This window comes from Narcine bancroftii, chromosome 6, assembly GCF_036971445.1.
Source record: "Narcine bancroftii isolate sNarBan1 chromosome 6, sNarBan1.hap1, whole genome shotgun sequence".
In the NCBI taxonomy this organism is placed as follows: domain Eukaryota; kingdom Metazoa; phylum Chordata; class Chondrichthyes; order Torpediniformes; family Narcinidae; genus Narcine; species Narcine bancroftii.
The window spans coordinates 170,774,198-170,799,288 of record NC_091474.1 but is presented as its reverse complement, the minus strand read 5'-3'; the positions used below and the strand labels follow the sequence as shown (position 1 = coordinate 170,799,288).

At 37.7% G+C, this 25,091-nt stretch overlaps 1 protein-coding gene across 9 annotated transcripts in view; it reads left to right on the top strand.

Annotated features, from left to right (window-relative positions):
* The window catches only part of rcan2 (regulator of calcineurin 2), a 331,626-nt gene that overhangs the window by 249,330 nt on the left and 57,205 nt on the right, over nt 1-25,091 (top strand). For all 9 annotated transcript variants that reach the window (XM_069886741.1, XM_069886745.1, XM_069886744.1 and 6 more), the window contains one exon: nt 20,765-20,938. In XM_069886741.1, coding sequence (XP_069742842.1) covers nt 20,765-20,938 — 174 coding nt within the window. The remainder of the gene's footprint in view (nt 1-20,764; nt 20,939-25,091) is intronic.

Genomic DNA, 25,091 nt, shown 5'->3' with positions numbered 1-25,091 from the left:
GCTCTAACCTTAGAACAGTATTGAATGTATAAACCTATTTTGGAGTGGAGCCTTGAAGATTATAATTAATTTAGTCAAATATCCCAAAGGTGACAGGACATTCTGCAAGTTATATGCCCTAAATTCCCACTTTTCAATGTTCTTTTTATCTTTAATCTGCTTTGAATTTAATCAGGATTAATCATGTTACTGAGGTAATTCTTTTTGGCCTCAGGTGTAAGCTATATAAGATGATGCAATCAGATTCATTAATTGTAAATTAATTGATGTACAGGTCTCTCTGTACATCAATGCTCCTAAAGGTCCTCCCATTTATTATATACTTTTCTTTTGTATTTGATCTCCCAATGCGAGGTCAAACACGTCACATTTTTTCCAAATTAAAATCTGCCATTTCTCTGCCAATATCTCCATCTGGTCTTTATCCTGTTGTTTCCTTTGACAACCTTCTTCACTCTATGAAGTCCTTGAATTTTTGTGTCATCTGCAAACTTATTAATCAAGCCATCTATATTTACATCAAAATCATCTATATAAATCACAACCAACCAGTGACTCTTAAAACCATAATCCCTATGGAATACAAGTCATGGATCTTCACTCAGAGAAGCACCCCTCAACCACTACCCTCCCTCTCTTATGGCCAAGCCAATTTTGAATCTAATCAACCAAGTCACTGTGGATCCTGAGTCTTATTCTTCTGGATCAGCCTTATTAAAGTCCATTACTAATCTTTCTGTTTATTCATTTAATATCAATGTCATATTTCCCAGAAGATAAAGAAGAGAGTTGGAGAGAATTTGTATTGGACCCATTACATCATCAAAATACTGATAGTACAGAATGGCACTGAAAGAGAAATATGTTAGTAGTAAATAATACAAAACACCCAGTTGGACCAGTTGTAGCAGGTACTGCAACTCTTTTCATTGACACTTGTTTGCTGTTAGTTTTACTTTTCACCTGGGAGGTTTGATGTGCACTTTTGACAGCCATATATTCGGGAACTTTAATGATCATCAATGTCTTATTTAACCAGGACTCTGCAACAAAGTGATTGACCTTCTTTAATTCACTATTTGTATTGCTGACTTGTACCATCTGGTCAAATAGCCTGTTTGAAGTTGCTTACCCTCCCTCTCCCTTTACATCTCCATCTCTATTCTTTCTCTCCCCATCCATATCCGCCACCATCCTTCAATTCTCCCACCCACTTTCTCTTCCCCAATTCTCTCCAATCTTCCCCACATCATTCAGCCGCTGGTTGTTGGAAGAGGTTGACCTCTAACTCCCCATGCTGAAAGAGAACTACCAATGTGCTTCCTGCTGATCCGTGCAGTGAAGGCCTGCTTGGGTACAAAATTCAAACCTGACCTGGCAGGGCAAATCCAACCCAACATAATTTGCTCCAGTCTTAATTTGACAGACAACCACCACAGATACAGTAATCTTAAACATACTATTGGCATTCTGACAACGTGAACCAAGTCATCTTGACTCGAATAAAGTACTAACACATGAAGAAAGAAAAGAAGGGCATTTGGCCTCTTGTGGCTTCTCCACAATTCAATACGATCATGGCTGATCATCTGTTTCATTATAGCATCCATCTGCGCGTTCACCATGCCCCGTGATGCCTATTCTGTCCAGAAATGTATCTGTATCTGTCTTAAGTATATTCTTACATAGGCCCTTGGTTTTCTCTATGCCACAACCCTTGGTAGAGTCAATCACACAGGCTCACTATCTTCTGAGGGAAGAATTTTATTGCCTTTCAAGCTGAAACTTCAAACCCAAACACTTAATCTGATATGCACCCACCTTGACCCATATGGTTGGGTCCTATCCAGTTGAAGTTGGATAGCCAAATTCTGGTTTACAGTCAAAGGACAGCATAGTTACCATCAGTGCATGCAAAATTCTTCATGGTAAGCAGGTGCAGGTAATTTGCAGTTCACTTTTTTTTTCCATAGTCTCACCAATTCAGACACCCAAGCTTTTAAAATGAACTTTGTCATACATTGCCAACTTTAGTTTAATTTATTTCATCCTCTGCATTTTCAATGCTGATCTGTTGAACTAGTTCGTCATTTTATTTTCTTAGTTAATCTGAATGACATTTTCTTTTACCTCACAGTATTTTGTGCAGAACTCTCTACTATGGTTATCTGTTCTCATTTTGGTATTTGAACATTAAAACCACATGATGGGTACTATACTCTTTTAGTTTTAAGTCAGTGACTTACCATTTCTCAGTGTTAATTCAAATTATACATTATTGCTTGATGATCGCACTACTATCTAATTATAGAGATAACACAATGGATGTAACAATATTCAAATATGTGTAATGACACAAGGTCGGAGCAGCTGAAACCCATCCCCTGAAGTTCCACCATCATAGCAGGACATCTAAATCATCTAGATGATTTCATCTAGTACATCCTTTTCACAAAAAACAGGGAAAACTGATCAGCTAAGAACTGTCAAATCAGTCTTCTCTCAAGGATCAGTGAAGTCAAAATGGTTCTATTTACCAGCACTCACTTATCAATAATCTGTTCACCAACATATATTTGAGTTTCACCAGGACATCTAAGCTCTACACCTCAACACTACTTTGCTCTAAATGTGGACCAAAGAACTGAATTCTAGAGATGAATGACTGCCCTTGATGCTAAGTGTGGCATCAGGTTGCCCTGACAAATCTAGACTGTGTACATTGAGGGAAAAAGATTCCCATGGTTGGAGCCATACCTTGTACAAATTTGGTTAGACATGGATATCATCCATCCCCAAGAGTTCCTCAAGAACATGCCCTGAGCCCAGTCTATTAGGGATGGGTAATAAATGCTGAACTTACAAGCAGCACCCAAATCTGAAAGTTCGAAATGTTGCTGGGTGACCTGCTAAGTTTCTCCAGCACAGGAAAGTTTGCAGATGCTGGGGTCAAATGCAAATGCGCTGGAGAAAGTAGAAAGTAAACATTTCAGGCCTGGGCCCTTCATCAGGTACAAAACATTTTGATTCCAGTGTCTGAACTCCACATTACCCTGGCCTCTCATACACAACTAATGTTTCTATTTTAAAAATAAACTTCATTCATAATATCTATGTACATATTAAGTCTGCAAGTCATCCCTGAAAGACCTTTGTTTTTGTTACACTATGCTTCAGTGCCTACTCCACTGACCCTTTGCCTTCTTTAAACAGATTCAAGGAAACATTCCAGCAAAAGTTGCTTTAATAAGAACAAATATGAAACTATTTTACACATATTACTTATTCTCAACCGATTTGAGATTCACTCCATAACTCCCTATTTGAGCGTGTGAACCCACAGCATGCCTGTACTAGGCAACTGCTACGTACAGTCACTGCTAGGAGATACCTAACTCAGAATCCTCACCTCTGTGAGAAGGAACTTGTTTTCATTCAATATCTCTCCCATTGTGTGACTAAAATTGGCTCTTCACAATGTGAATGCCTGACGCACAATTTTGAACACTGTGTTTACATTCAACTTGAACAAATAGCATTTTTTGGCAGCACAAACAATTCAAAACATGCATCAGCTGTGTTCTTGCTAACAGCAATGCATTTTGTTCAGTAAAATTTGTCGAGTTAATGGATTTCAGTCCATGTGTTTGAACATTCCTGTTCCGTAAACTAGCTGTCATTTTGAACATTTGTGCACTGTTTGTGTTTGCTGATTGCTGAACAACCTCCAAAGTATCTGCCAAAACTGTTCATTTCTTGCAGTACTTAAAAAGCAAAGCCGCCTTTTCTCTGCTGATCTTGATGCCTTGTCATTTTTGCTCAATTGAAAAGCACTTAGCAAAATCAAAATCAAAATCAATCTCATCATGCAAAATGAAGGTTTTCTCAGCTCCATAACATTGGAGATGTACATGAAAATCCATCTGCCATTTCAGTTGACTGCTGAACCAATCGTACTTTTTTTTCTCACTAAGGAAGCTGAGGACCTTGTTCTCTTAGAATGAACTAAATGATCACACGGCAGGTAGGCTGGAGTGTTGGCAGATTTTATAACCTACTAGTTTCATTCTAGTACTTTTGATATGACATCTTGGTTTAGTTGCACCTGCCTTAATATTGTCTGTGATAAGAATTCTCTCACCTTTACTGTCCTGAGGTATGCCAGGTCTACATTATTTCAGCTAGTTTTAATCATTGAGAAAATGTGCTTGGAAGGAAGCAAGACTTTTTTTTGAGTATTTTATTTCACTTTTCAGAGTTACAAAATCCAATAAAGAAAGCCATTGATGTACATATTCATAACCAAAGTCCATATTTGTCCCAACAATCACCACACCATAGCAAATACATTCCAAAATCCTATCTTGATCCTACTCATCATGGGGCGCATGACCCCCTACCAAGACCTGTAATGAAATTACAATGGCAACGCCATTCAAAGAAAACACCGAAAAGAAAAGAAAGAATCTCAAAAAAAAAGGAAAACTAAGGACCTGAAAAATAAAAGGGCAGGTGCGTCAAATGCACCAAGTCCTATTTCCGTAATCACACCTCTGGCCTTACTGGCATAATTTAATCTTATCCATATTTAAGAGGGGGAAACCAATCTATCTGAGAACCAATGTACCGCAAGTGAGGTTGCCACACTCTACTGAATGTGTCATGTTTTCTCTATAGGGTATATGTGATTTTCTCCAAGGGAATGCAATTCTGCATTTCCATATTAACTGTGTGTTACTTAGCTGGGAGTTGGACTTCCATGAAACCGCTATACTCTTGCTGGCTACTGCCAAAGCGACCTTCACAAACAAAATTTGGAATTTAGTCAGTCTAAACTGCACTTCTCCAATACCTCCATAGAGGAACAACTCTGGGTCCTGTGGAAAATCCACTTGTAATTTTTTTTTAGAATATCTCCTAGGTCTTCCCAAAAAAGTCTCACTCTTGAGCACAGCCAGGTAGAGTGGACAAAGGTTCTCACCTCCATACCACATCTAAAACACAGTTCTGAAATCTCAGACTTTGATCTGTGTAATTTCTGAGGTGTACGGTACAACTGGTGCAGGAAGTTATATTGCACCAACCTGTATCTGGTATTGATGACCCCCAACACACTGTTCAGACACAGGTCCTACCACCATTCTTCGTTAATTATTGTACCTAAGTCCGACTTCCATCTCTCCCTTGACCTTTGTAGGCCTGGTTTCAGACCCTCACTTTGGAATATGTAATATATCTTAGAAATAAATTTATACACATTCCTCTTTTGAATTAGAATCTCCATGTCACTACATTCAGCCAGGGTCATTGCAAAAGATAGCAAAAGAATGTTCTGTTGGACAAATTATACTTGCTTCTCAATTGCCCTTTGTAACAATCCTCAATACACCTGATTCCCTTCTGGCACCAGATGTCCAGGATCTTATTACCCAGAGTCAAGGGTATTAAATTATTCTAAGCCAGGGGCATTTTGTGGGATATCCCCACCTTCCATCCAATACTTTGTTTTATCCTTTTCCACGTCTGAACTATATGTTTTAGGATGGGGTTATCTAATTTCTTTAAGAGTAGTTTTACATCCCATTTATAAATAAATTCTTTGGCCATCTCTATACAAAACGAATGCAGAAGGAAGCAAGACTTGTTACTCTCCAGTCAACATTAACTTTGCACTCGTCTTCAAAAGTTGTGCCTTGCAACAAAAAAAAAGTATTTTTTAGCTGGTTTTCCAAGACAATGCTGATGTTTCTGAAGAACTCTAAAAGCAAGGAGTCAGAATTTAGTGAGTGAGCCCGCATCTGGAGACAAAAAGGATTCTGGCAATCAGTTAAGGTGTGGGTGAAGGTTGAGGGGGGATTTGGGAACACTTAAATTTGGAGAGGCCTTGAGCTCTAGATTTCATTGTGCTTCTCTGAGAAGCATTGGTGCAAGAGGATAAGAAGGACAGAGCGGGATTTTAAAATTGAACATCTGAATGGTAGAGACACTGGAGAGAATCAATTTTCACTAATAGAAAATGCAGAATGAAGAGCTGGGCCATTTGGTGATGATAATTACACATCTTTATAAAATAACAGTAGAATTTTGGAACTTTTCCTAAAGGCTGAAGGGGCTCACTCGATTGAAAATCACATCTAGAAATAAGGGTTTGGTCAGCAAAAGTCTTAATCTTTATGATACTAATGAATGTGGATGGACTTAAGGTTCTGATCAAGTATGATCCTCTGACAGTTCCATTCAGTCATCAATATTGCCTTTCTGGCAATACTTCATCAGGTTTAAATCTTCTCATTGCCTGGCCATCTGCAATTCTATAACCTCAAATTCTATACAACTCCCAGAACACCTCCATGATTCTGATTTATCACACATCATTCTCTCATCTTGTCCCACAATTGGAATTCAAGTTCTTATGAGAACATATTGCCAGCAACCTGACCTGGTCTAATCAAGAAAGTGCACCAGAGACGACTTTCTCAGAAACCTGAGGAAATTTGGCATGTCACTGAGGTCCGTAACCAAACTTTACATATGTATTATAGAAAGAATCCTGTCCAAATGCATCACAGCTGGGTACAAGAACTGCTTTGACCAAGACTGCAAGAAACTACAAAGAGAGTGGTAAATGCAGTTCACAACAACTAACCTCTCTCCATCGACTTCATCTCTACCTCTTGCCTTTTGTGGAGAGATGCATAAATAATAAAGAACTTATATCCCACCCTGAGTCATGCTCTCTTCACCCGTCCTCTGAAGGGCAGAAGATACATGTGTTTGAGAACATAAACCTGCAGATTCAAGGACAGTTTCTTTCTGACTGTAATTAGTCACTTGAATTCATCTCACCTTGGCAAATGAAAATGTCCTTGAACTGTCGTCTATATATGCTTTTCTCTACTCCCTGCACCATGTTGTATTTTTCTCTATACCCTGCACTATTTGACTATTCCTTGCACTGAATTGCCTGGATAGCATGCAAAATAAAGATTCTCATTGTATTTCAGTGCATGTGAAATTAAAAAAATTAATTCATTCATGACTTTGCTGAAAAAATTATGTTTGCTGAAATAATGCAGGCATGTCCTGAAAATTACCAAAACAATTAATGGAATTCTGCCCTGTATCCAGAGAAGTGGGAAACAGGTGGAAGAAGCCACAAATGTTTGGGTTAACAACACAGTATCTGGAACACTGGTTTCTGTTTCAGCCAACACAGTTCAAGAAGGATATATTGGCATGGGAACTCAATACAGATGAACTGGCGTGATAAAAGTCATTTACAAGGCTGCATCATTTGGAAGTTTGCAAGTTTACAACAAGATCTCAATCAGATGGGAAACTGGGCTAAGGAATGGTAGATGCAATGCAACATGAGTGTGAGGTGTTACATTTGAGTAAATCTAACTTGGGCAGGACTTATTCTGTTAATGGCAAAGTGCTATGGAGCAAAGAAACCCAAGGGTGCAGATACATAGCTCTTTAAAACACAAGTAAACAGAATAATAAAGAAACCATTCATTACTCAGGGTATTGAATATGTGTATTAAAACATCATGTTGAAGTTATACAAGGTGTTGATGAGGCCACACTTGGAATATTGTTTTCGTTGGAATATAGCTCCAGGAAGGATATTATAAAGTTGGAAAGGATGCAGAAAATGTTTAGAGAGTTGTTACTGGATGAAAGAAGCTGAGTTATGTAGGAAAACTAGGTCTGTTCATATCTGTGACAGGGATCTCTGAGAGGTCAATCATTTCAATTCTGCACCCCACTCACATGCTGACATATCTATCCATGGCCTCATGTACTATCAAACCAAGACCACCTGTAAATTGGAGGAGCAACACCTAATTTTCCACCTGGGCACTCTCCAACCGGATGGCATTACCTTCGACTTCTCTAGTTTCTGCTAGCCACTCCTTGTTCTCCCTCTCTTCTGTAACCCTCTGTCTTTTTTCCTCCAGCTCTCCTCTCCCTTCCCTCTCCCAATCTGCCTCCAGTCTCTCCGAAGTGGAGGAGACAACAAAGGGAGCACAGATGCAGTAGATGACAGATTCACAAGTGAAGTGTTGCCTCATAGGGGTAAATTAAATAAATTTAAAATAAATATTAAATAAATACAACTCCCTCCTTAAATGACCTTAACCTGAAACATTGACCAATCTCCCACCAAATCCTGGAAATTAGTGTAATGCGCTGGAAATTAATATATTTTATTCCTCATTTCTGACAGTCTTCCATCAAAGGTGATTGACAGCATTATGTTTTATCTGAAATTAACTCAAAGGCCTTGCCTTGTGTCACTCTTTCCTCCTCCAATAATTAACCAACTCAAGATTTGCTTTTGCTTATGTTCCATTTCTTTAATGATATACAACATTTAATTTTGATTAGCTCAGCACTCAGAAACCATTGTCCCCTCTGAATGCATGACTGCAAAGGTGCAATTCTTCGAAGTTCATCAATGTTGCTGGTTATTTCTGGAAGCCATTGCCTATTTTGCCACCACAATTGGCCACATGAGCTTGGTGTCTCCACATCAACATTCTTTTCACTTCATTCCCTCTCCATCCTTGGCCAAGTTTGCACATGTCTAAAATTCAAAACAGCAGCGGAGGTGCCTTGTTTTGCATGTATGCAGATGCCCACTTTTTGACAGCTGGAATCCTTTCACTTTGGAATAGATGGGTAGAATTTCATTTGCTGCTGTGATCCAATTCCTGGCACAAAGACAAACCATATGAGCAGCTGTGCAGCATGAGTTCAATGTATTGGTTCATGGCTCCTCTGGCATGGTTTGCACTATCAGGGCATTGAAAAATACCCAACTACAATGACAAATGAATTTCTGATTTGTGCATTATAACAGATAACTTTTTTAAAAATCTGAACCCAGTTCATTACAGGCCATCTATACACTGTAATATTTAAATGCTGGTCACTTGTGTCAATGCTTTTTACTTCTTTATTACCATGAACAAGGATTGGCAGAAAAAGTAAGGATAAATCAAGTTAAAATATATGGTTGTTAATTCATCCAAATAAGCTGCTCCCTCAGATCAGTTAAGATGTAAAATTCATGCTTTCCCTAATTTTAGCAAAAAGAGTGGGGAAAATAAAAAGTATAATTTTACCATTGTATAGGAATTTCAACCTAGAAAGGGCAGCACGGTTAGCTTAATGGTTAGTGCAACACAGTTGCAGTGCCAGCGACTGGGTTTGTCTGTGAGGAGTTTGTATGTTCTCCCTGTGTTTGTGTGGGTTTCCTCTGGATGATCCAGTTTCCTCCCTCCTTTCAAAACGTACAGGGGCTGTAGGTCAATTGGATGTACTTGGGCGGCACGGACTCATGGGCCAGAAGGACCTGTTACCATGCTGTATGTTAACATTTTAAATTTACATTTAAATGCTCCACATTTATAAATGAAAATATGAAACGGGAGAATTCTACATTTTCAAGACATTCTCTTTATGAACTATTCAGGACTTCACAGTGATGAGCATGAAACATATGATCATCCAAGGGCGTAGTTTCCAGACACAGTATATCAGAATTTATTAGATCCCTATTCTGTAGTTTACACCTTATATTGCAAACCAATGTTTCTGTGTCACTGACCAGCCTTTCTTGGATGAGAGTTGAAGATAACTTACTGTAATATTAGCATTCACTTAGTTTGTGTAGTAATAAGGCATTTTCACTCAGAATTTCTATGGCAGAACATCTTATTTTTCAATGCATACCAATTTCCCATTTGTGCGCAATTCCAATTGTATTTTGCAACAGCATTATACTAGTAATGTTCAATCGAGTGTTATATATGTAGAGTACATAGCAATCTCTAAGCCATACGCATTTGGTGAATATTACAATAAGCAGTATCTATTGCATCCAACACATAGGCGGCAATATGAAATCTGGTCTGAACAGGCAGAAGCTTTATATTTAAAGGCATCCTTTTGTAGGTCAGTTGGAAATTACTTCGTTGATGATGTAGCTGTGATCTTGAGGATGAACTTTGAACCTGCAAGGAGTGCACAGAATTTTTTTCATTTCAATAATGATTGATCAGAAAGCTAATTACGCCAATCAACAAACACTGAGGCAATCGTAGCAATTCAATGACTGATTCATTTCCTAACTCCTTTTACTGATGTAATACACCTCATTTGCCTGGATGCATGAAACCAGTGAAATTCAAGAATCACGATACCATTTAGGTCAAGGGGTCATGGCTACAGGATGTCATCACTGAATGGAGCAGTGCAGCAAATGACTAAGACTTCTTTGTCATCATGCCGAAACCCAAGAACTCTTCTTAGTTGTGCAAGAGCAGTAAGAATATGAGATCATCACCATCTGTAGCTTCTCTTCCAGATCTCACAGTAACCTGATTGTCACTTAGTTAAAATCTGAGATCTTGCTACTTCACTGTGTGAAGGGAATATTTCACGACATGGACTGTAGCAGGTCAAGAGGCAGTTCACCTTTTCATAGAGAAGTAGGGAAGGAAAATAAATACTGGCCTTGTATTTTTTCAATTTATTTTTGTTGCTCAATCCCATGAATAAATTAAAAAATGCTGCATTATGCATTTCATCTTCTGATATGTTTGAATTAATAGTGAGATCCACAATCTCCAAAGTGGTTCCAACAAAAGACTATGGTAAATCACACCTGATTATAGCTTCCACAGTTAGTGCATTATCATTCAGTCCTCAATTTTTGACTGAAGGACAATTCAAATGGAATAGGCAAACCAGCTGATACATAAGATAAAAACCACTTGATAGGAAAGGAATAAGAACAAAAGAGATTGAGGTATCAATAGAACAAAATAATCAGGTATCCTATAAAAAGATTTAAAAGCTAGCAAGATCATCTGATAGTTGTTTACTTCACCAAAATCATTTACATTAGGTTTTTCCTCATTTGCATTGAATAGCCTTCATCGATCCTTATTGGGTCCTATTAGTTTTCTAAGATATAACCGCAAACATATACACTAAGGTAACTCTGTTTATATAATTGTATGCATGTTTTGCTTAACATATTTCAAAGCCATCCAGTTAAACCTGTCATAATGACCTAAGCCTTTTATTTTAAACCTTACAACAAATTATTGCTTTTAATATTTTTTTATTTTGTCTAAATCTAACAATAACACATTGAGGACTGAAGAAGCAACTCCTAGTAGATCTCAGAAAAATAATCATTATTCAAAAAAAAATCCTCCTTAAATTAAAACCTCAGATCACAATTAACAGATAATTTTTGATCAAGGCGATATACTTTTTTCCTGATAAATAGTACAAATCACTGTGTATTATTTATATTTAAAATCAAAATTGTACAAGATTATTCAGAAATTCTTTGGAATATTTTAGTACAAAATATATGGTTGGAAATTTTTTATTGACTTTAGAAAAGGATATTTAATGCAACTCAAGGTTTATAATTTTAGGAAAATTAAGTTAAAATTCTCGAGTAAAACCATAAGTTCACCCTATCTGTGAAGCAAAAATAAAATGAAACAATTGCCTGGTCTTCATTGCAGCAGTCTTTGTTTCCCAATTGGCTGCAGCTGCATCGTACATATGTGCGTCATTCACTGAATTAAATTGAAGATGTGAACTGTTTCAGAGTGAGCAAAGGTAATTGAGTACCATGCTGTGACCTCAGTTGCTGTCACTGCTATCCTGGAACATGAATTAGATTTTCATTATGCTCTCAGGCAGATGATATCAAGGCTTTTGTTGTGCCTATGCATTGAAACATTAAGTTGTTCATTTTGGAGTCCCTTTGATGCCTTGCCATCAACTTTGTTCAACTTGTCATTCAAATGTGCACGCACGCACGCGCGCGCACACACACACACACACACACACACACACACACACACATACACAAAACACACACACACAACACACACACACACACACACACACACACACACACACACACACACACACACACACACGTGCACGCATGTGTGTGCATTTGCTTTACTTTTTATTAAAACCTAAAATTATTTGTAGGCTTCCAGAGTACCCTTGAAGGAGTAAATATAAAATATTTTAAAATCCAGCAAAATAATTTTTGCATTGCTTTATGCTGAAATTTGTTCATTTTGTATTGCATTTTAGTGTAGCTCAGTTGTTGCAGGGAGTATATTCTACTCATCTTCTACTCATCTGGGAATATGGAAGTGTCTTGCCTCAACATCCTCAGGCTGGAGAGAGGGGAAAATCAGCCCTGGAGTAGTCTAAACTGCACAGGACAACATCAGGAGTATATGCAGTATATGCAAGTGTTGACTTCCAAATATGCCATATTTCTGATTAAACCACCCTGTCTGCCTATCTAGATAGATAAAAAAGATCTGAACCACTGTCCCAAAAAGAACTGAATGGTTCTCCCATGGTTTTGGCCAACATTAATCCTTCAACCAACTTCTTCCAAACAGATCTTTTTGATCCGTTATTTATTGTTTTTTGCAGTATGCAGACTGTATTTTGGATTTACCTACATTATAATTAGTGGCTGCAATTTAAAATTAACTAGTTTGATCTGAAGCAGTTTACAACATTCTGAATTTTGGAATTGTGATGGGGATTACAAGATCCATTTGTTTTCTTTATATCTAGTAAAACATCCCTTGTGTTGATCTAGTCAGCAGTGGTTCTCAACCTTTTTCTTTCCACTCACATACCACTTTAATTATTCCCTGTATCATAGATGTTCTGTGATTAGTAAGGGATTACTTAAGATGGTATATGGGTGGAAAGAAAAAGTTTGAAAACCACTGTTTTAATCGTACCTAATTGACTCATTATGTGCATGGTTTCATAAATCCAAAGGAAATGGGCCAATGACAATTTTTCTCAAGCAAAATATTTCAGTAACAATTGGGTTACCAGTGATTCTCAAACTTCCCTTCCTACTTACATACCACCTTAAGCAATCCCTTACTAATCACAGAGCACTTATGGCATAGGGATTACTTAAAGTGGTACGTGAGTGGAAAAAAAAGGTTGAGAACCACTGCTCTAGTGCTTTACAGTTGGAAATAGTGCAAGGGATGACCAAATCTTGGTTGAAGAGGTCAATTTGAAGGAAACTTCATAAATGAATCAATGCACATGAAGTGGTGAGTCAGTAGTGCACAAGAGGCCTAGAACAGATTGCAGAGTAAATTCAAGGAACTAAAACATTGGGTTGGCTAGGATTGAATGAAAAGGTTTTAATACAGCAAAGTTTAAGTGAATTAGCTAAGTACGTGCAAGGTGAAATACAGCAAGACTTTCAGGTGAGCTTGGAAATCATAAAATATCAAGATGCAAAAGACAACAGGTAGGGAGAGTATTAGGTGATTATAATGGTTGGAAGGAAATTATTCTTGTTCAGGGAGAGAAAGAGTTCGGCCTTAAATGGGAAGTTGAGGACATGAATAAATTTGTTTTAACTTTGGACAGTGGCCAGAAAGGATGATGGAATTGTGCACTAATGGAGGTGTTTAACTGTCAAATTGCTTAACCTTTTTTGGCAATTTTTCTGCACAAAGGATAATTGTACTTTGCAGTATTTTATGACCTTGGGTCCACTATTGGGAAATTTAAACGTTCAAAATACTTTAGAGAAATCAACTCTCCTTCAATTGGAATTCCCCATTCAGCTATATGGCAAATTGGTGGATTGAAAGGCATCTTTAATTTTCAACAAAAATCTTGATTTGACAATTTATTTCAAAAATGAGTGGATTCAGTTAATGAAAAATGAAATTCATGTGTGTGTATCATATGTATAAATATAAAAATCCATTCACTTTATTTATTTATTTTAAGAAAAGCCTTTGACAATTATGAATATTTAGGGGACTGTTTCCAAATGGATGTTAGTTTGGAATAAAGATGGAGAATATCCACATTTTTGATACTCCCAAAGACTTATTCATTTAGACTGCCCCATATGCTGCCAAATTATTTATTTAATTGAATCTCCCATAAAATAAAGGTGAAAATCTTTCAGTGATTGTTGATTAAAATAACCTGATTTTATTGTTTGGAGAAAAAAAAATCAGTAAAATATTGAAACTGAAGGTAATATTTTTGGTGATAAGATGTTCACCTATTAATCATTTTAAAAGACTTTAAAACATACAATGTTGCCAAATCTAGTGTAAAATTGTGAATTTATCCAGCAATAAACCTTAGTGAAGGTTGTGTGTATCTAAGCTATTATGTTATGCACCTGGATGATACACTTTATTTATGTACATTGAGAGACAGCAAAAACAATTCATTTTTTTAAATTTCCCAATTAAATACTTGTGAAATCTTGAATCTAGAATTTGTGACCCAGTTGTCGGTGTTTTTGAACACTGAACATTGGTACTGAGGCAGAATCAGAACATTATTACTTAGTTAAAATATGTTAAGGTTATTTATCTGGACAATTTTACACGGAACAGAAACTTAATTTGGTCCAGTGTTGAATCGGGCTTGTTTAGTCCCTTGTGGTAGCAGACTCTCTGGAGAAGATCATGAGAGTTTTACTAAACAGACTATTGCTGATTGTCGTAGAGATTCATTATGTTCAGAAAAGCTCTTCTTCATAACTCCATACCCACTTCAGGGAAATTATTAATGTCCACAATAATTTCTATCCTAAGAAATAAATCATTTTACTGCACTTCATACAAAAGTGCATCTAATATTCAGAAGAGGAAAATAAAATCTGTCTATGTTTGAGTACTTTTAACTGCTGTTATTGAAGAGCAAGTGAACAAACAATCTCCAGAATATTTGAGATGCCCTCCTTCTTCAAAAATTGTGTCTTCCCCTGTACTGCCATCAACTCAGCTCTTAGGCGCATCTCCTGTATCTCCTGCACATCTGCCCTGGCTCCCTGTGCCCTGAGAAGCAACAAGGGCAGGAGTTCCCTTGTCCTCATCTACCACCCCATCAGCCTCTACATCCAACATATTAAATTCCACCATTTCTGCTACCTATAGTGTGATACACCACCAGACACATCTTCCCATCCCCTCTTACCCTTTGCTCTGTCTGGGTTTTCTTTATCCACTTTGTCCCATAATTGGTCCCTTGGTACCTAATCCTGTAACTGCAGGAAATACTAAATTTGTGCCCACACTGCCACTTGGGGCCCCAAACAGTCCTTCCAAGTGAAGCAACACTTCGCATGTGAATCTGCAGGGGTCATTTACGACGTTGCCTACTCTACATTGGTGAGACTCTTCGCAAATGGGGAGATCATTTCATTCACCTTCACTCTGTCTACTGCAATAGTAAGGACCTTCCAGTACCCAACAATTTTAATTCCACATACCATTCCCAGACCACCATATCTATCCATGGACTCGTATTCTGCTGAACTGAGGCTACCCATAAATAGAAAAAAAACAACATCTCATATTCCATCCAGGCACTATCCAATCAGATAACAATAACATTGACTTCCCTAATTTCCGTTAAACCCCTCCCCAAGTCTCTCTCTTTCCCTATCCCTCTTACTTCTTTCCTCCAGCTTCCCACCCCCTTCACTTCCCTCTCCTACCTTACTCCCTATCGATACTCAGCTTTTTATCTTCTACCCTCTCACCTGTATCCACCAATGGCCTCTTACTTGTGAGCCTGTTCTCCTCCCATTGCCCCTTCCTCCCACCTCTCCTCTTCTTCCCCCCCTCCCTAGCTTTTTATTCAGGTGCCTTCCCGTCTTTTGTTCATACTTTGATAAAGGGCACAGCCCCAAAATGTTGGTTACCCTTAACTTTCTATGTACTTTTGTGTATTGTGCAATCCACCATAAACTCTGCAGTTGTACACAATGCAGGTTTATAAAGTGTGTATTCTTGATTTCATACGACTGCAGCAGTACATAACATCTGTATAAAATTTAAAACATCTCAGTAAAATGCCCCTCATGTTTACCTTTCATACACATGTCACAGTCTAATCTGGGCAAATTGTGAATGAGTAATCAGGGGGTTAATCCTCCATAGATATTAATGCATTTCCTGGGTTACTTTTTTGAGCACTGCTGTGAAAATAATTCTGACGCAAAGTCCAAAGACTGTACAACAGGCTTTAATTAGCTTAAACTCGTACACATCAGTCTGAGTATCTTGCTGGCTCCACGTGTCTGACTGTCCCCGAAGGGGCTTGAGTCTTTATACGGGCTGGTGATTGACAGCTGGCAGGTGGGGCTGGCCTCCAAGGTTGCCTACCTGCAGGTACAATGGTTTCCCCCTGCAGTAGGCCAATAGGAATGCAGCCAGTGTGGTGGTTGTATTACTAGTGTACAGACCTGTTAGTGATTAGTGAAGATGGTAAGGAAATTTCAGTACCTCATGCTGCAAAGCTCTTCTGTATTAACTATTAGTGAAAATCAGTTTTGATGTAGCATAGAATTACCTACCAATATTACCCTATCAAGCTCACATCTGAAGAATAGCCATTCTGAAGGGATGCTAGGTGCAGACATAATTATTTGCATATCAAAAATATTACTGGTCATCTTTAAAAGTGCACCTGGCCATGAGGAGTAAATGAAAATAAGTTTAAAATAGGAAAAGTAAGAATGTTCAAAGGCATGGCAATTGAATAAGAGGTAAAGTCATACTGGTCTGACAGAAGAACAAGTGAAAAAAAAATAGGTATTTCAATCCAAAAAGAATACTTAATTATGTAAAATTGAAAGAAATATTATAAAAATATTCAAAGTCAATCTAGGAAATATTGCAAGCATTTAACATGCATTCAAGGTCTGAAAAATAATTTTCATGGCTAAGTTATTTTTAGTGAAAATTGCTAAATAAGCATTTAGTTCTGATCTGGTTTGTAAACCTGTGGTTGGTAGGTTATAAATTTCAAGACAAATGAAACTAAATCGAAATTTGGAAAATTTGCGTCAACATCCATAGAGTAGATCATCATACAGAAGGTACAAAATAATACACTTCCTGCTGAACTACTTGAATTGGTACCCTTCATGGAATGAAATGTGCTACCTTGGAGATTGGCTGGGAGGAACTAGATACTATATTGGGAGCAGGATTCAAGAAGGGCTCCAGAAGAGGCCTGATTGTGTTGGAGGTTTGGATCTGGATTGAACTGGATGCTGTGCAGCTACAGAGACTGCGGGATCACTGAAGGCAAGTCCACAGGCACTGGGGGTTTCTGAAGGAACTCTCTTTAGCTTCTGTAATGAGGGGGCCCCAGGCTGTGCTTCTTTGTGTGCCTTGCAAAAGTTGACGAACTTTATGTATTATAATATTTTATGTGATTGCTAATGTAATATCTTCATAAACATGCCAATTACATTAATGTCATTCACTTTCTGCCAATGCCTGAGTTTGATACTTTGATAAATGCCAAATAACTTACTTACTCTGATCCAAGTAATCTGAAACTTTAAACATTTAAATTCCCGAGTTTGTCCCTAAACAGAACAAAATAAACTATTTGAAAATAATAAATTAATAAAACCTTAAAACAAGTTTCATGATAAATCTCTTTAGTTCTCCTTAAGATTCGAGAAAATAACATTTATTTCTATGCAAATCAGTGTCTCTGAATCATGGGAATTGAGTTATTACTCAGTGTGGTAGTAGTAGCCTTTATTGTTATTTAAAACTGGTACACAGTACACAGTTATAAACAAAATTACGTCCTCCAGAAACCACAATGCTACGCACATAACCGCGATTACACATCAGACAACACAAGACGCCACTTCTGCTCCAGACAAAACAAAAGATTAAAAACTACACAAGACTAAACCACACCTACATAAAACTACACCATGAGTAAAAAAAAACAGTGCTAACAATACAGTAAAAGATGAAAAACTCAACAATAGGCACAGTGGAGACAATCACATTTCAGAGACTTGAAAGTCCAGTAGCTTTCAAGAACCACCACACAGTTCACAAGTCTATACAGGCCCATTAGCTTCGTCACCATAATGATAGAGAGACCCCCACATCCTCGTCTCTGACCCTACCATTCGCCGCAAGGCCCCGCGCTCCAAGATGGCACAGCCACCCAAACCTCAAGGCCCCAGGCACACAACATGGCCACTCCAGGCTGCTGGACACCTCCTCCGCAGAACAGTCAGCCAGGCATACGCTACCCACTCCGGACGCCCCTACACAGCTCCACAGACACAGCTCTGCAGACCCGCCACAACGTCTCCTCTTCAGCCAGTGGCACCACCCGACGTCCGGAAGCCTTGCCGCACTGCTTCTTCCACATCTTTACCTTACTTTGTGGTTCTTCTCTGCTTCCCTTCTCCACAGCGCTGCCGCCCAATCTTTATCCTTTAAAAATTGAGCACAGCACTTCACTTAGACCATTTCAGTAGCATCACGGTTTGGAGAGGCCACTGCAGCCGTGCCACCATCATCCTAGTAATTTCTGCTCCATCAGATAGTACAATGTGGGTAATTTAGATGTGTGAGATGGTGAAAAATAAATGTGAATTGACAATCTGAGAACATCTCCTGGATTTTATTCCCATTGTTTAGGGCGTAAAGTGATATAATATTGTGCAGCTTTCTCAGGGGAATGCATAAATCTTTCAAAATAAAAGAATATGCACAAAAAGAACCAAAAGATCTCCTGTCTTATAAAAAAAAGTGACTGTACACCATCAAAATATTATAGAATATCCTCTTTCTGCACATTGGCAAGCACTCAAAAATATGAATACAATGAAAATATTACCACATCTTCCTTCTTGTGTTCTGGATAATCTGCCCATGGGAGAGAATATGATTTAAGATCATGAAATACCATTTAAATAAATTGGTCTTCCTGAATAATTTATTGCTCTCTCTGCAGACCTTTCATGCCCTATGATCCCAGTGTTTTCAGAGAAGGTACTGGAAAACTGGAAAATGGCAAAAAGCCTGATTAGCCCCTGGAAATCCTGCCGAACCTAATTACAGGATCCCCATCAGTTTCATTCTGGTTTTGGTCTGGCTCACTAGCCAAATTGATAGCTTGGCTAAGGAGTAGGAAGGGAAGCTTGTGACAAAAGCTCAGATGGAGACCCATGAAACCCACTGCCCAACAACCAGGAACAGGAGAAGGCCATGGTCAGGGCTGTGGGGAACAAAATCATCAGGCTAAGTTGGCAAACAAAGTAAGGGTGGAGAGACAGCCTCGCTCATCATAGTGGGTGGTGGACAAGAGGTGAAAATGCTCTGCCAAGGAGCTGGGCCAAACTGCTGCTCCTTGTGAAGCATAGAAAGGGCAGTCTGCTTGTACCTGTATTGCCTTTCAAGAGTGGTGGGGCCTGGTCTGCCCACAGAGCTCACCTCCATCCTGAGGATATAGGACATCTCTCCACCACTGATAGCAAGACCTTCATGAGGTTGCTGGAATACCTTAGAAATTGAATTAGATTTGCCTGTTGAATAATTGCTGGAATATTCTGGAGCCACAATATACCTGCTGTCTGCACATACAACAGTATTGTTAATAATGGTTGGTTGCTGTTTTAGAAGTGATTTACCAAGTTAGCATATTGTTTTGTTACAATCATTTTGTGGACTAACCAGAGCTTATAATTTCTGTGGCATTATTATCTGACATAATATTCTCATCTGTTTGATATTTTGAATATTGTATCATCTGAGAAAATGTTAAAGAAAAGAGAAAAAAATACGCAGGCTTACTAATTTTCATCACCATCTGGTATGTATATCTGGAAAATAGACGTTACCCATGCTTCCACCAAAAGATAAAGCACCAACATTTCCTGCCTGGGCTCAGATTTGTAGGTCAGATACGGAAGTAAATTCTGAAGGCTGACCATCATCCATCGGAGCACGGACAAGGAGGCAAAAGAGAACAGATAAGAGAAGGGCAGCATACTTCGCATAGCAGTTAGAGCAACGCTATTACGGTGCTAGTGACCTGGGTTAGAATACAGCAGTGTTTATAAGGAGTTTGAACCTTCTCCCTGTGACCTGCATGGGTTTTTTCCAGGTACTCCAATTTTCTCCCACCATCCAAAATGTGTGGGGTTGGTAGGTTCATTGGATGTAATTGGGTGGCATGGGTTTCATGGGCCAGTAGGGATTTCTACTGTGCTGTACCTTTAAAATTAAGTAAAATAAATTTAAAAATAGGGAATAACATTTTCAAATTTAATTAGATTTGAGGAATGCATTCCAAAATTTTCCTCCAGCAATGTGAAGATCCATCAGATGAATATTACAGCACTGTTCTTTTCAAAACTCTTAATTAAGCGGCCTCTGGCAAGGTGGGACATTACATCCATCATCAACTTAGATGTAATGTCCTACCTTGTGAAGAAGAATTAAAATTGTTTGGAGGCTACAAAGAGCAGGGGATCCACAGTGGCAGGTAACAAGTAGCTGGTGAAAGTGAAGATTAATGCTTTGGCATTAATGATTTCTTGCAATTATTGATTGATAAAATATTCTTTCTTTCAAATAAATTGAGATTAATTTATTCTTAATTCCAAGATCCTCCGAAATCCCTTCACCCTTTAAACCATTTCACAAGATTATTAATAATCTATACTAATTTATAATATCTTGAAAATTTGAAGCCTGCTTATTGATTTTTTTTAGAATTGTACATAATGGAAGGCAGGAATGAGTTGTTGAATAAAACTTGTGTTATTTTCAAAGGTTATTGTTTGTAAGCTAAAATCTTTGAACAATGCAAAATTTAGGTATTTTGTTTTCTTTGTGTTTGTTACATACAGGAGAAGTTTGAAGCGCTTTTCTTGGCTTATGATGACCATGCCACATTCCAGCTGTTTAAAAGTTTCAGGCGTGTACGAATTAACTTCTCCAATCCCAAAGTAGCAGCCCGTGCCAGAATAGAGCTCCACGAAACAAAGTTCAACGGGAAAAAGCTAAAACTCTATTTTGCACAGGTAATGAATTTGGAACTTTGGATTTTGTTCATTAAGTACAATGTGCCTCATAAATGGCGCTCTTAAGATACAAATTAGATTCATAATATGGGCAAAAGGAAACCAAGTATTAGTAAACGATTTCCTGTGCTTTAGAATATCTGAAAGATAACTTACATAACTGAAAATATTTCAAATCCACAATGGTGACCCGTAGAAGCATTAGTCCTCTTATTATACAAATGAAAATGACTTAAATTATTGGATTCTGACCCCAGAGGAAATTGTTGTTCTCAAGAACACAGAAGCAATCCTTCTTGCTTCACAGGTCTTGAATGTGCTATAGAAACTCTGCCACTTACAGCTGATCCTAGATGTGTTGTTTTTAAGCAGAACTCATGAAAATTCTCTCAAGCCTTGCTGCTGTCATATGCTTATCACCTCCATACTTCTCTCACTCACTCACTCTCTAAACCTTATAAGTATCAAATCACTTGATCTAAGGTTGGTGAACTTAACTTGTTTCTGTGAAAGTGTGTTGACTATAGAATTGCAACCAAAGTCTGCATCTTAGCATCATAATTAAAAGAATATTTGAACCCCAAATTAAGTTAGACCTGTGTTATCCATTTGGGGCAGTTTAGGGCTGTGAACAGTTTCTATCTTGTGAGCATATGAGAAATCAATCAGTCAATTCTGCATTTATTTTTAACAGCAAGTCCATCATTTTATTTCATTTTCAGTATTTTGTTGGAAGATTTACGTTGTTAAGTTGTGTAGCTTTTACAGAATTATTGAATTAAAATAAAGGATTTGACAATGTGACAGGAATATGTTTACCATCTGGGTGGAGTGCAGTAAGGAAAACCTGTCAGGATATTCCTTACTGATCCTGCCAGATTTCTCTTTGTGCTGCCAGACATTTCTTCATATTATGATAGTAAAGTCAATAATCTGTCATTGGTTACTAAAGGTGCTTCTTTTTCATCTCAAGATTGAATCCAATTGAATCCAGGTTTGGACAACGATCAACACTGAGTTTATGAGTAGTGTTTATGAAATTGTAAAAACGTGTAACACAAAAAGATAAAATGTAATTCTTTCCCTTTGACCAAAATAAAATTATTCAGCTTTTTCATGAAATTACAAATTGATGCTGATTTTAACGCTGTAATTGATATTGCCAAAACACGCTTGACTTAGGACCCTAAGATCAGAGTCCAAGTGTTATTTTCGTTATTCTGCATTACATTTGACACCAGATCCTAATGATGAAGTAATTACATGCAGTAAAACCTAGTCCCCAGCTGTTTTGATTTCAAGTTTATAAAATATCAAAAATTCCTATGTGATACAATGATTCTTTGATATTATTGCCAGAATACTGTTCTAACAATGAAATAATTGCTAACTTCTGAAAGAGCAAGGGCAGGCAGCACTAACGTGATAACATCAGTTGTTGAGATCATACACTCTTGAATAATTAGCAAGTTGCCTGCCACCCAACAACATGATGTACAGTACGTCAACATTTAAATGAATGCAAGCACATGCCACAAGTTTGTATTATTTTTCACACTAGAGATTGTCACCTTCTGCACCTTGATGTTAGCAGTTATTGTTGTTCAGAATCTCACTAATTTAAAATATTTTATACACCAATTATTATTTTGATAAGCTGATAGTCCAGAGTTACATTATGTGTTTAATGAGTATTCAAATGCATATGGCCAAGGGAAACTTAAATGAAAGGAAATCTTGATGCTAAAGGAAAGTAAAAATGAAATGTATGATCATGCCCCTAAGCATAAATGTGTCAAAAATATTCATACTTTGGTACATTGTACGCCTATTGCTTAGTTTCTCTGGGATGATGCCAATACCATTTCTGCCTATCACCCTGGGCCCTTAACAATTCCAAACTGTTTTCCTGACCGATGCATGTAATACTTGTGAAGACTGTTCCAATGTTTTTAAAGCAGCATCTCACCAATATATTGTGGTGATCCCATGATCCGATGCTCTTCCCATGGAATTAAGCTAATAAGAATTAAAGAAATAGGAGCAGGAGTATTCCATCTGGTCTATCAAGCCTGTTCCAACCATTCAATATCATCATGGCTGCTCTGGCCATGGACTCAACTCCACAACCCTTAATTTCCCTATTATTCAAAATCTATGTAACTGTGTCATAAATACATTTAATGAACAAACTCTACTGCTTTATTGGACATAGAATTCCATGGATTCATTGCTCCCAGGGAGAAGTTCCTCAATATCTCTGTCTTGTCAATCCACTCAAATCTTAAGGCAATTTCATTAGATCAACTGACATTAGAAGCAACCTTCCTGCTTCTATCATATATCTCTCTTCCATAACTTTATATTGCATATTCTATGGTATAACCTGTGATGTAATACTTCATGCACAAGTTACGATAAGCTCCCAATGATGTGGCTCATACTTCTGTAGATTATTCCATATATCGTACTCACAAAGACTACCATTAATATTGAGTATTTCAAATTGAGAGTCACTGTCTAATGTTTCACCAGTCATCTTGGCTAAATAGCTGACCTTCATGTTTTGTACGCAGTCTGTGAATGACTGTGAAGTTTTATACCACAGGTTGTATCACCATTAAGCCCTTACCCTGTTGTGTCCTTATCCTATCTCCAAAAGTTCATATTTTCCAACCAAGCATTTGCTCGTAATCAGCAGCTGTTTCGTCCTCCTGCCTGCTCAAACTAAAAATGCTGTGTCCCCAGTTGCTGCTTCAGTTGAACTCAGCCTGTCTCAGAAAGTCATTTTAATGGAAACAATTACTGACAAGAAAAATGGTTTTAGACAGTAATTCAAAATAATATTTTTAAATCCCCGCTGAAGATTTCTTATTCTCAAGTTTCCAATATGCAAACAAGTTTGAAGGAATCATTTGGGAATCAAAGGACTGGAGTTATTACGGTCTCCCTGTTTCAATGTAAACCTTAAAAAAAAGAACTGGTGTCATGAATGTCATAAATCCAGCCTTTCAGTACATTTCTGTCTGTTGTACTCCCATAAGTCTCTGTCATATGTTCAAAATTTTCACCAGATAAAGTATTGAAATAAAATTTAACCACAAAGTGACTACCATCAACCTATGTAGAAGATGAAAAAGTTAAATATGTACATTTGGTGTGCTGAGAAACCATAGTGTATGGCAGGTGCATGTCAAAGTTGAGGTGGTTAAAAATTCTGGCCTAGGAGAGCAGAGAAACAGAAGATTACACATAGTTAGGACCTACTTGTAATTTGTTAGTTGCATCGTTTTCCAAAGCAGCCTGAGGATTGGCACACAAGAATCGACTCTAATTCTTTCATTCAGTGCTGAATGAGATTCTAGTAGATTTCTCCATGTTTCATAACTTTCACAGAAAAGTATAATATTGTGGATGTCTGAAATCTGAAATAAAACAGAAACCACTGGACATGCTCACCAGGACAGGTAACACCTGGACAGGGAGAAACAGGTCAATTGTCAATGACATTTCTCACCAATGTACCTTGAGCCATTCAACTTTTTGTTTTTACTTCAAATTTCCTGGTCTATAATATTCAGTGACATGGACTGTCACAGGTGTGCTTTTAATCCCGTTTTTTTTTTATCCTGGTCTGTAGTTTCAATTGTATTTTTCATCTCAAGGATTACACTTCAACAGCTATTCAATGTAGCTGTTCTAAGAAACTGTTTTTTTCCCATCTCTTTATTCTAACCCCATTTTTACTTCCCATCTTACTCCTTGTCTCAGTTCTTCACTTCATCCACCTTGATGCAACTTCTTTTACTGCTTTTACCTTCTTTGGCCAGAAGCCTTCACCCCATACAGACTTCCATAATTTTATACGTACTATAAAACTGTGCCCTTTGGAAGTTTCATTGTCCAGTGCACTTTGAATCAGTCAATGACTTAATGGCTGTTCTGTGACCATGAGCACACCTTTTCGCACACCTTGATACCACTGCTTAAAAAAATGTAGATTTCAGAATTAACTTTAACAATGACCTAGAACAGCTGCAGTTTGCTGAACAGAATTCAAAAATGTCACCATTTTCACCATATTCTAGTTTTACTTCTCAAAGACTTTTCGACAATGTTTAATTTATCCTTTCCAGACTTTGACTCCATAATC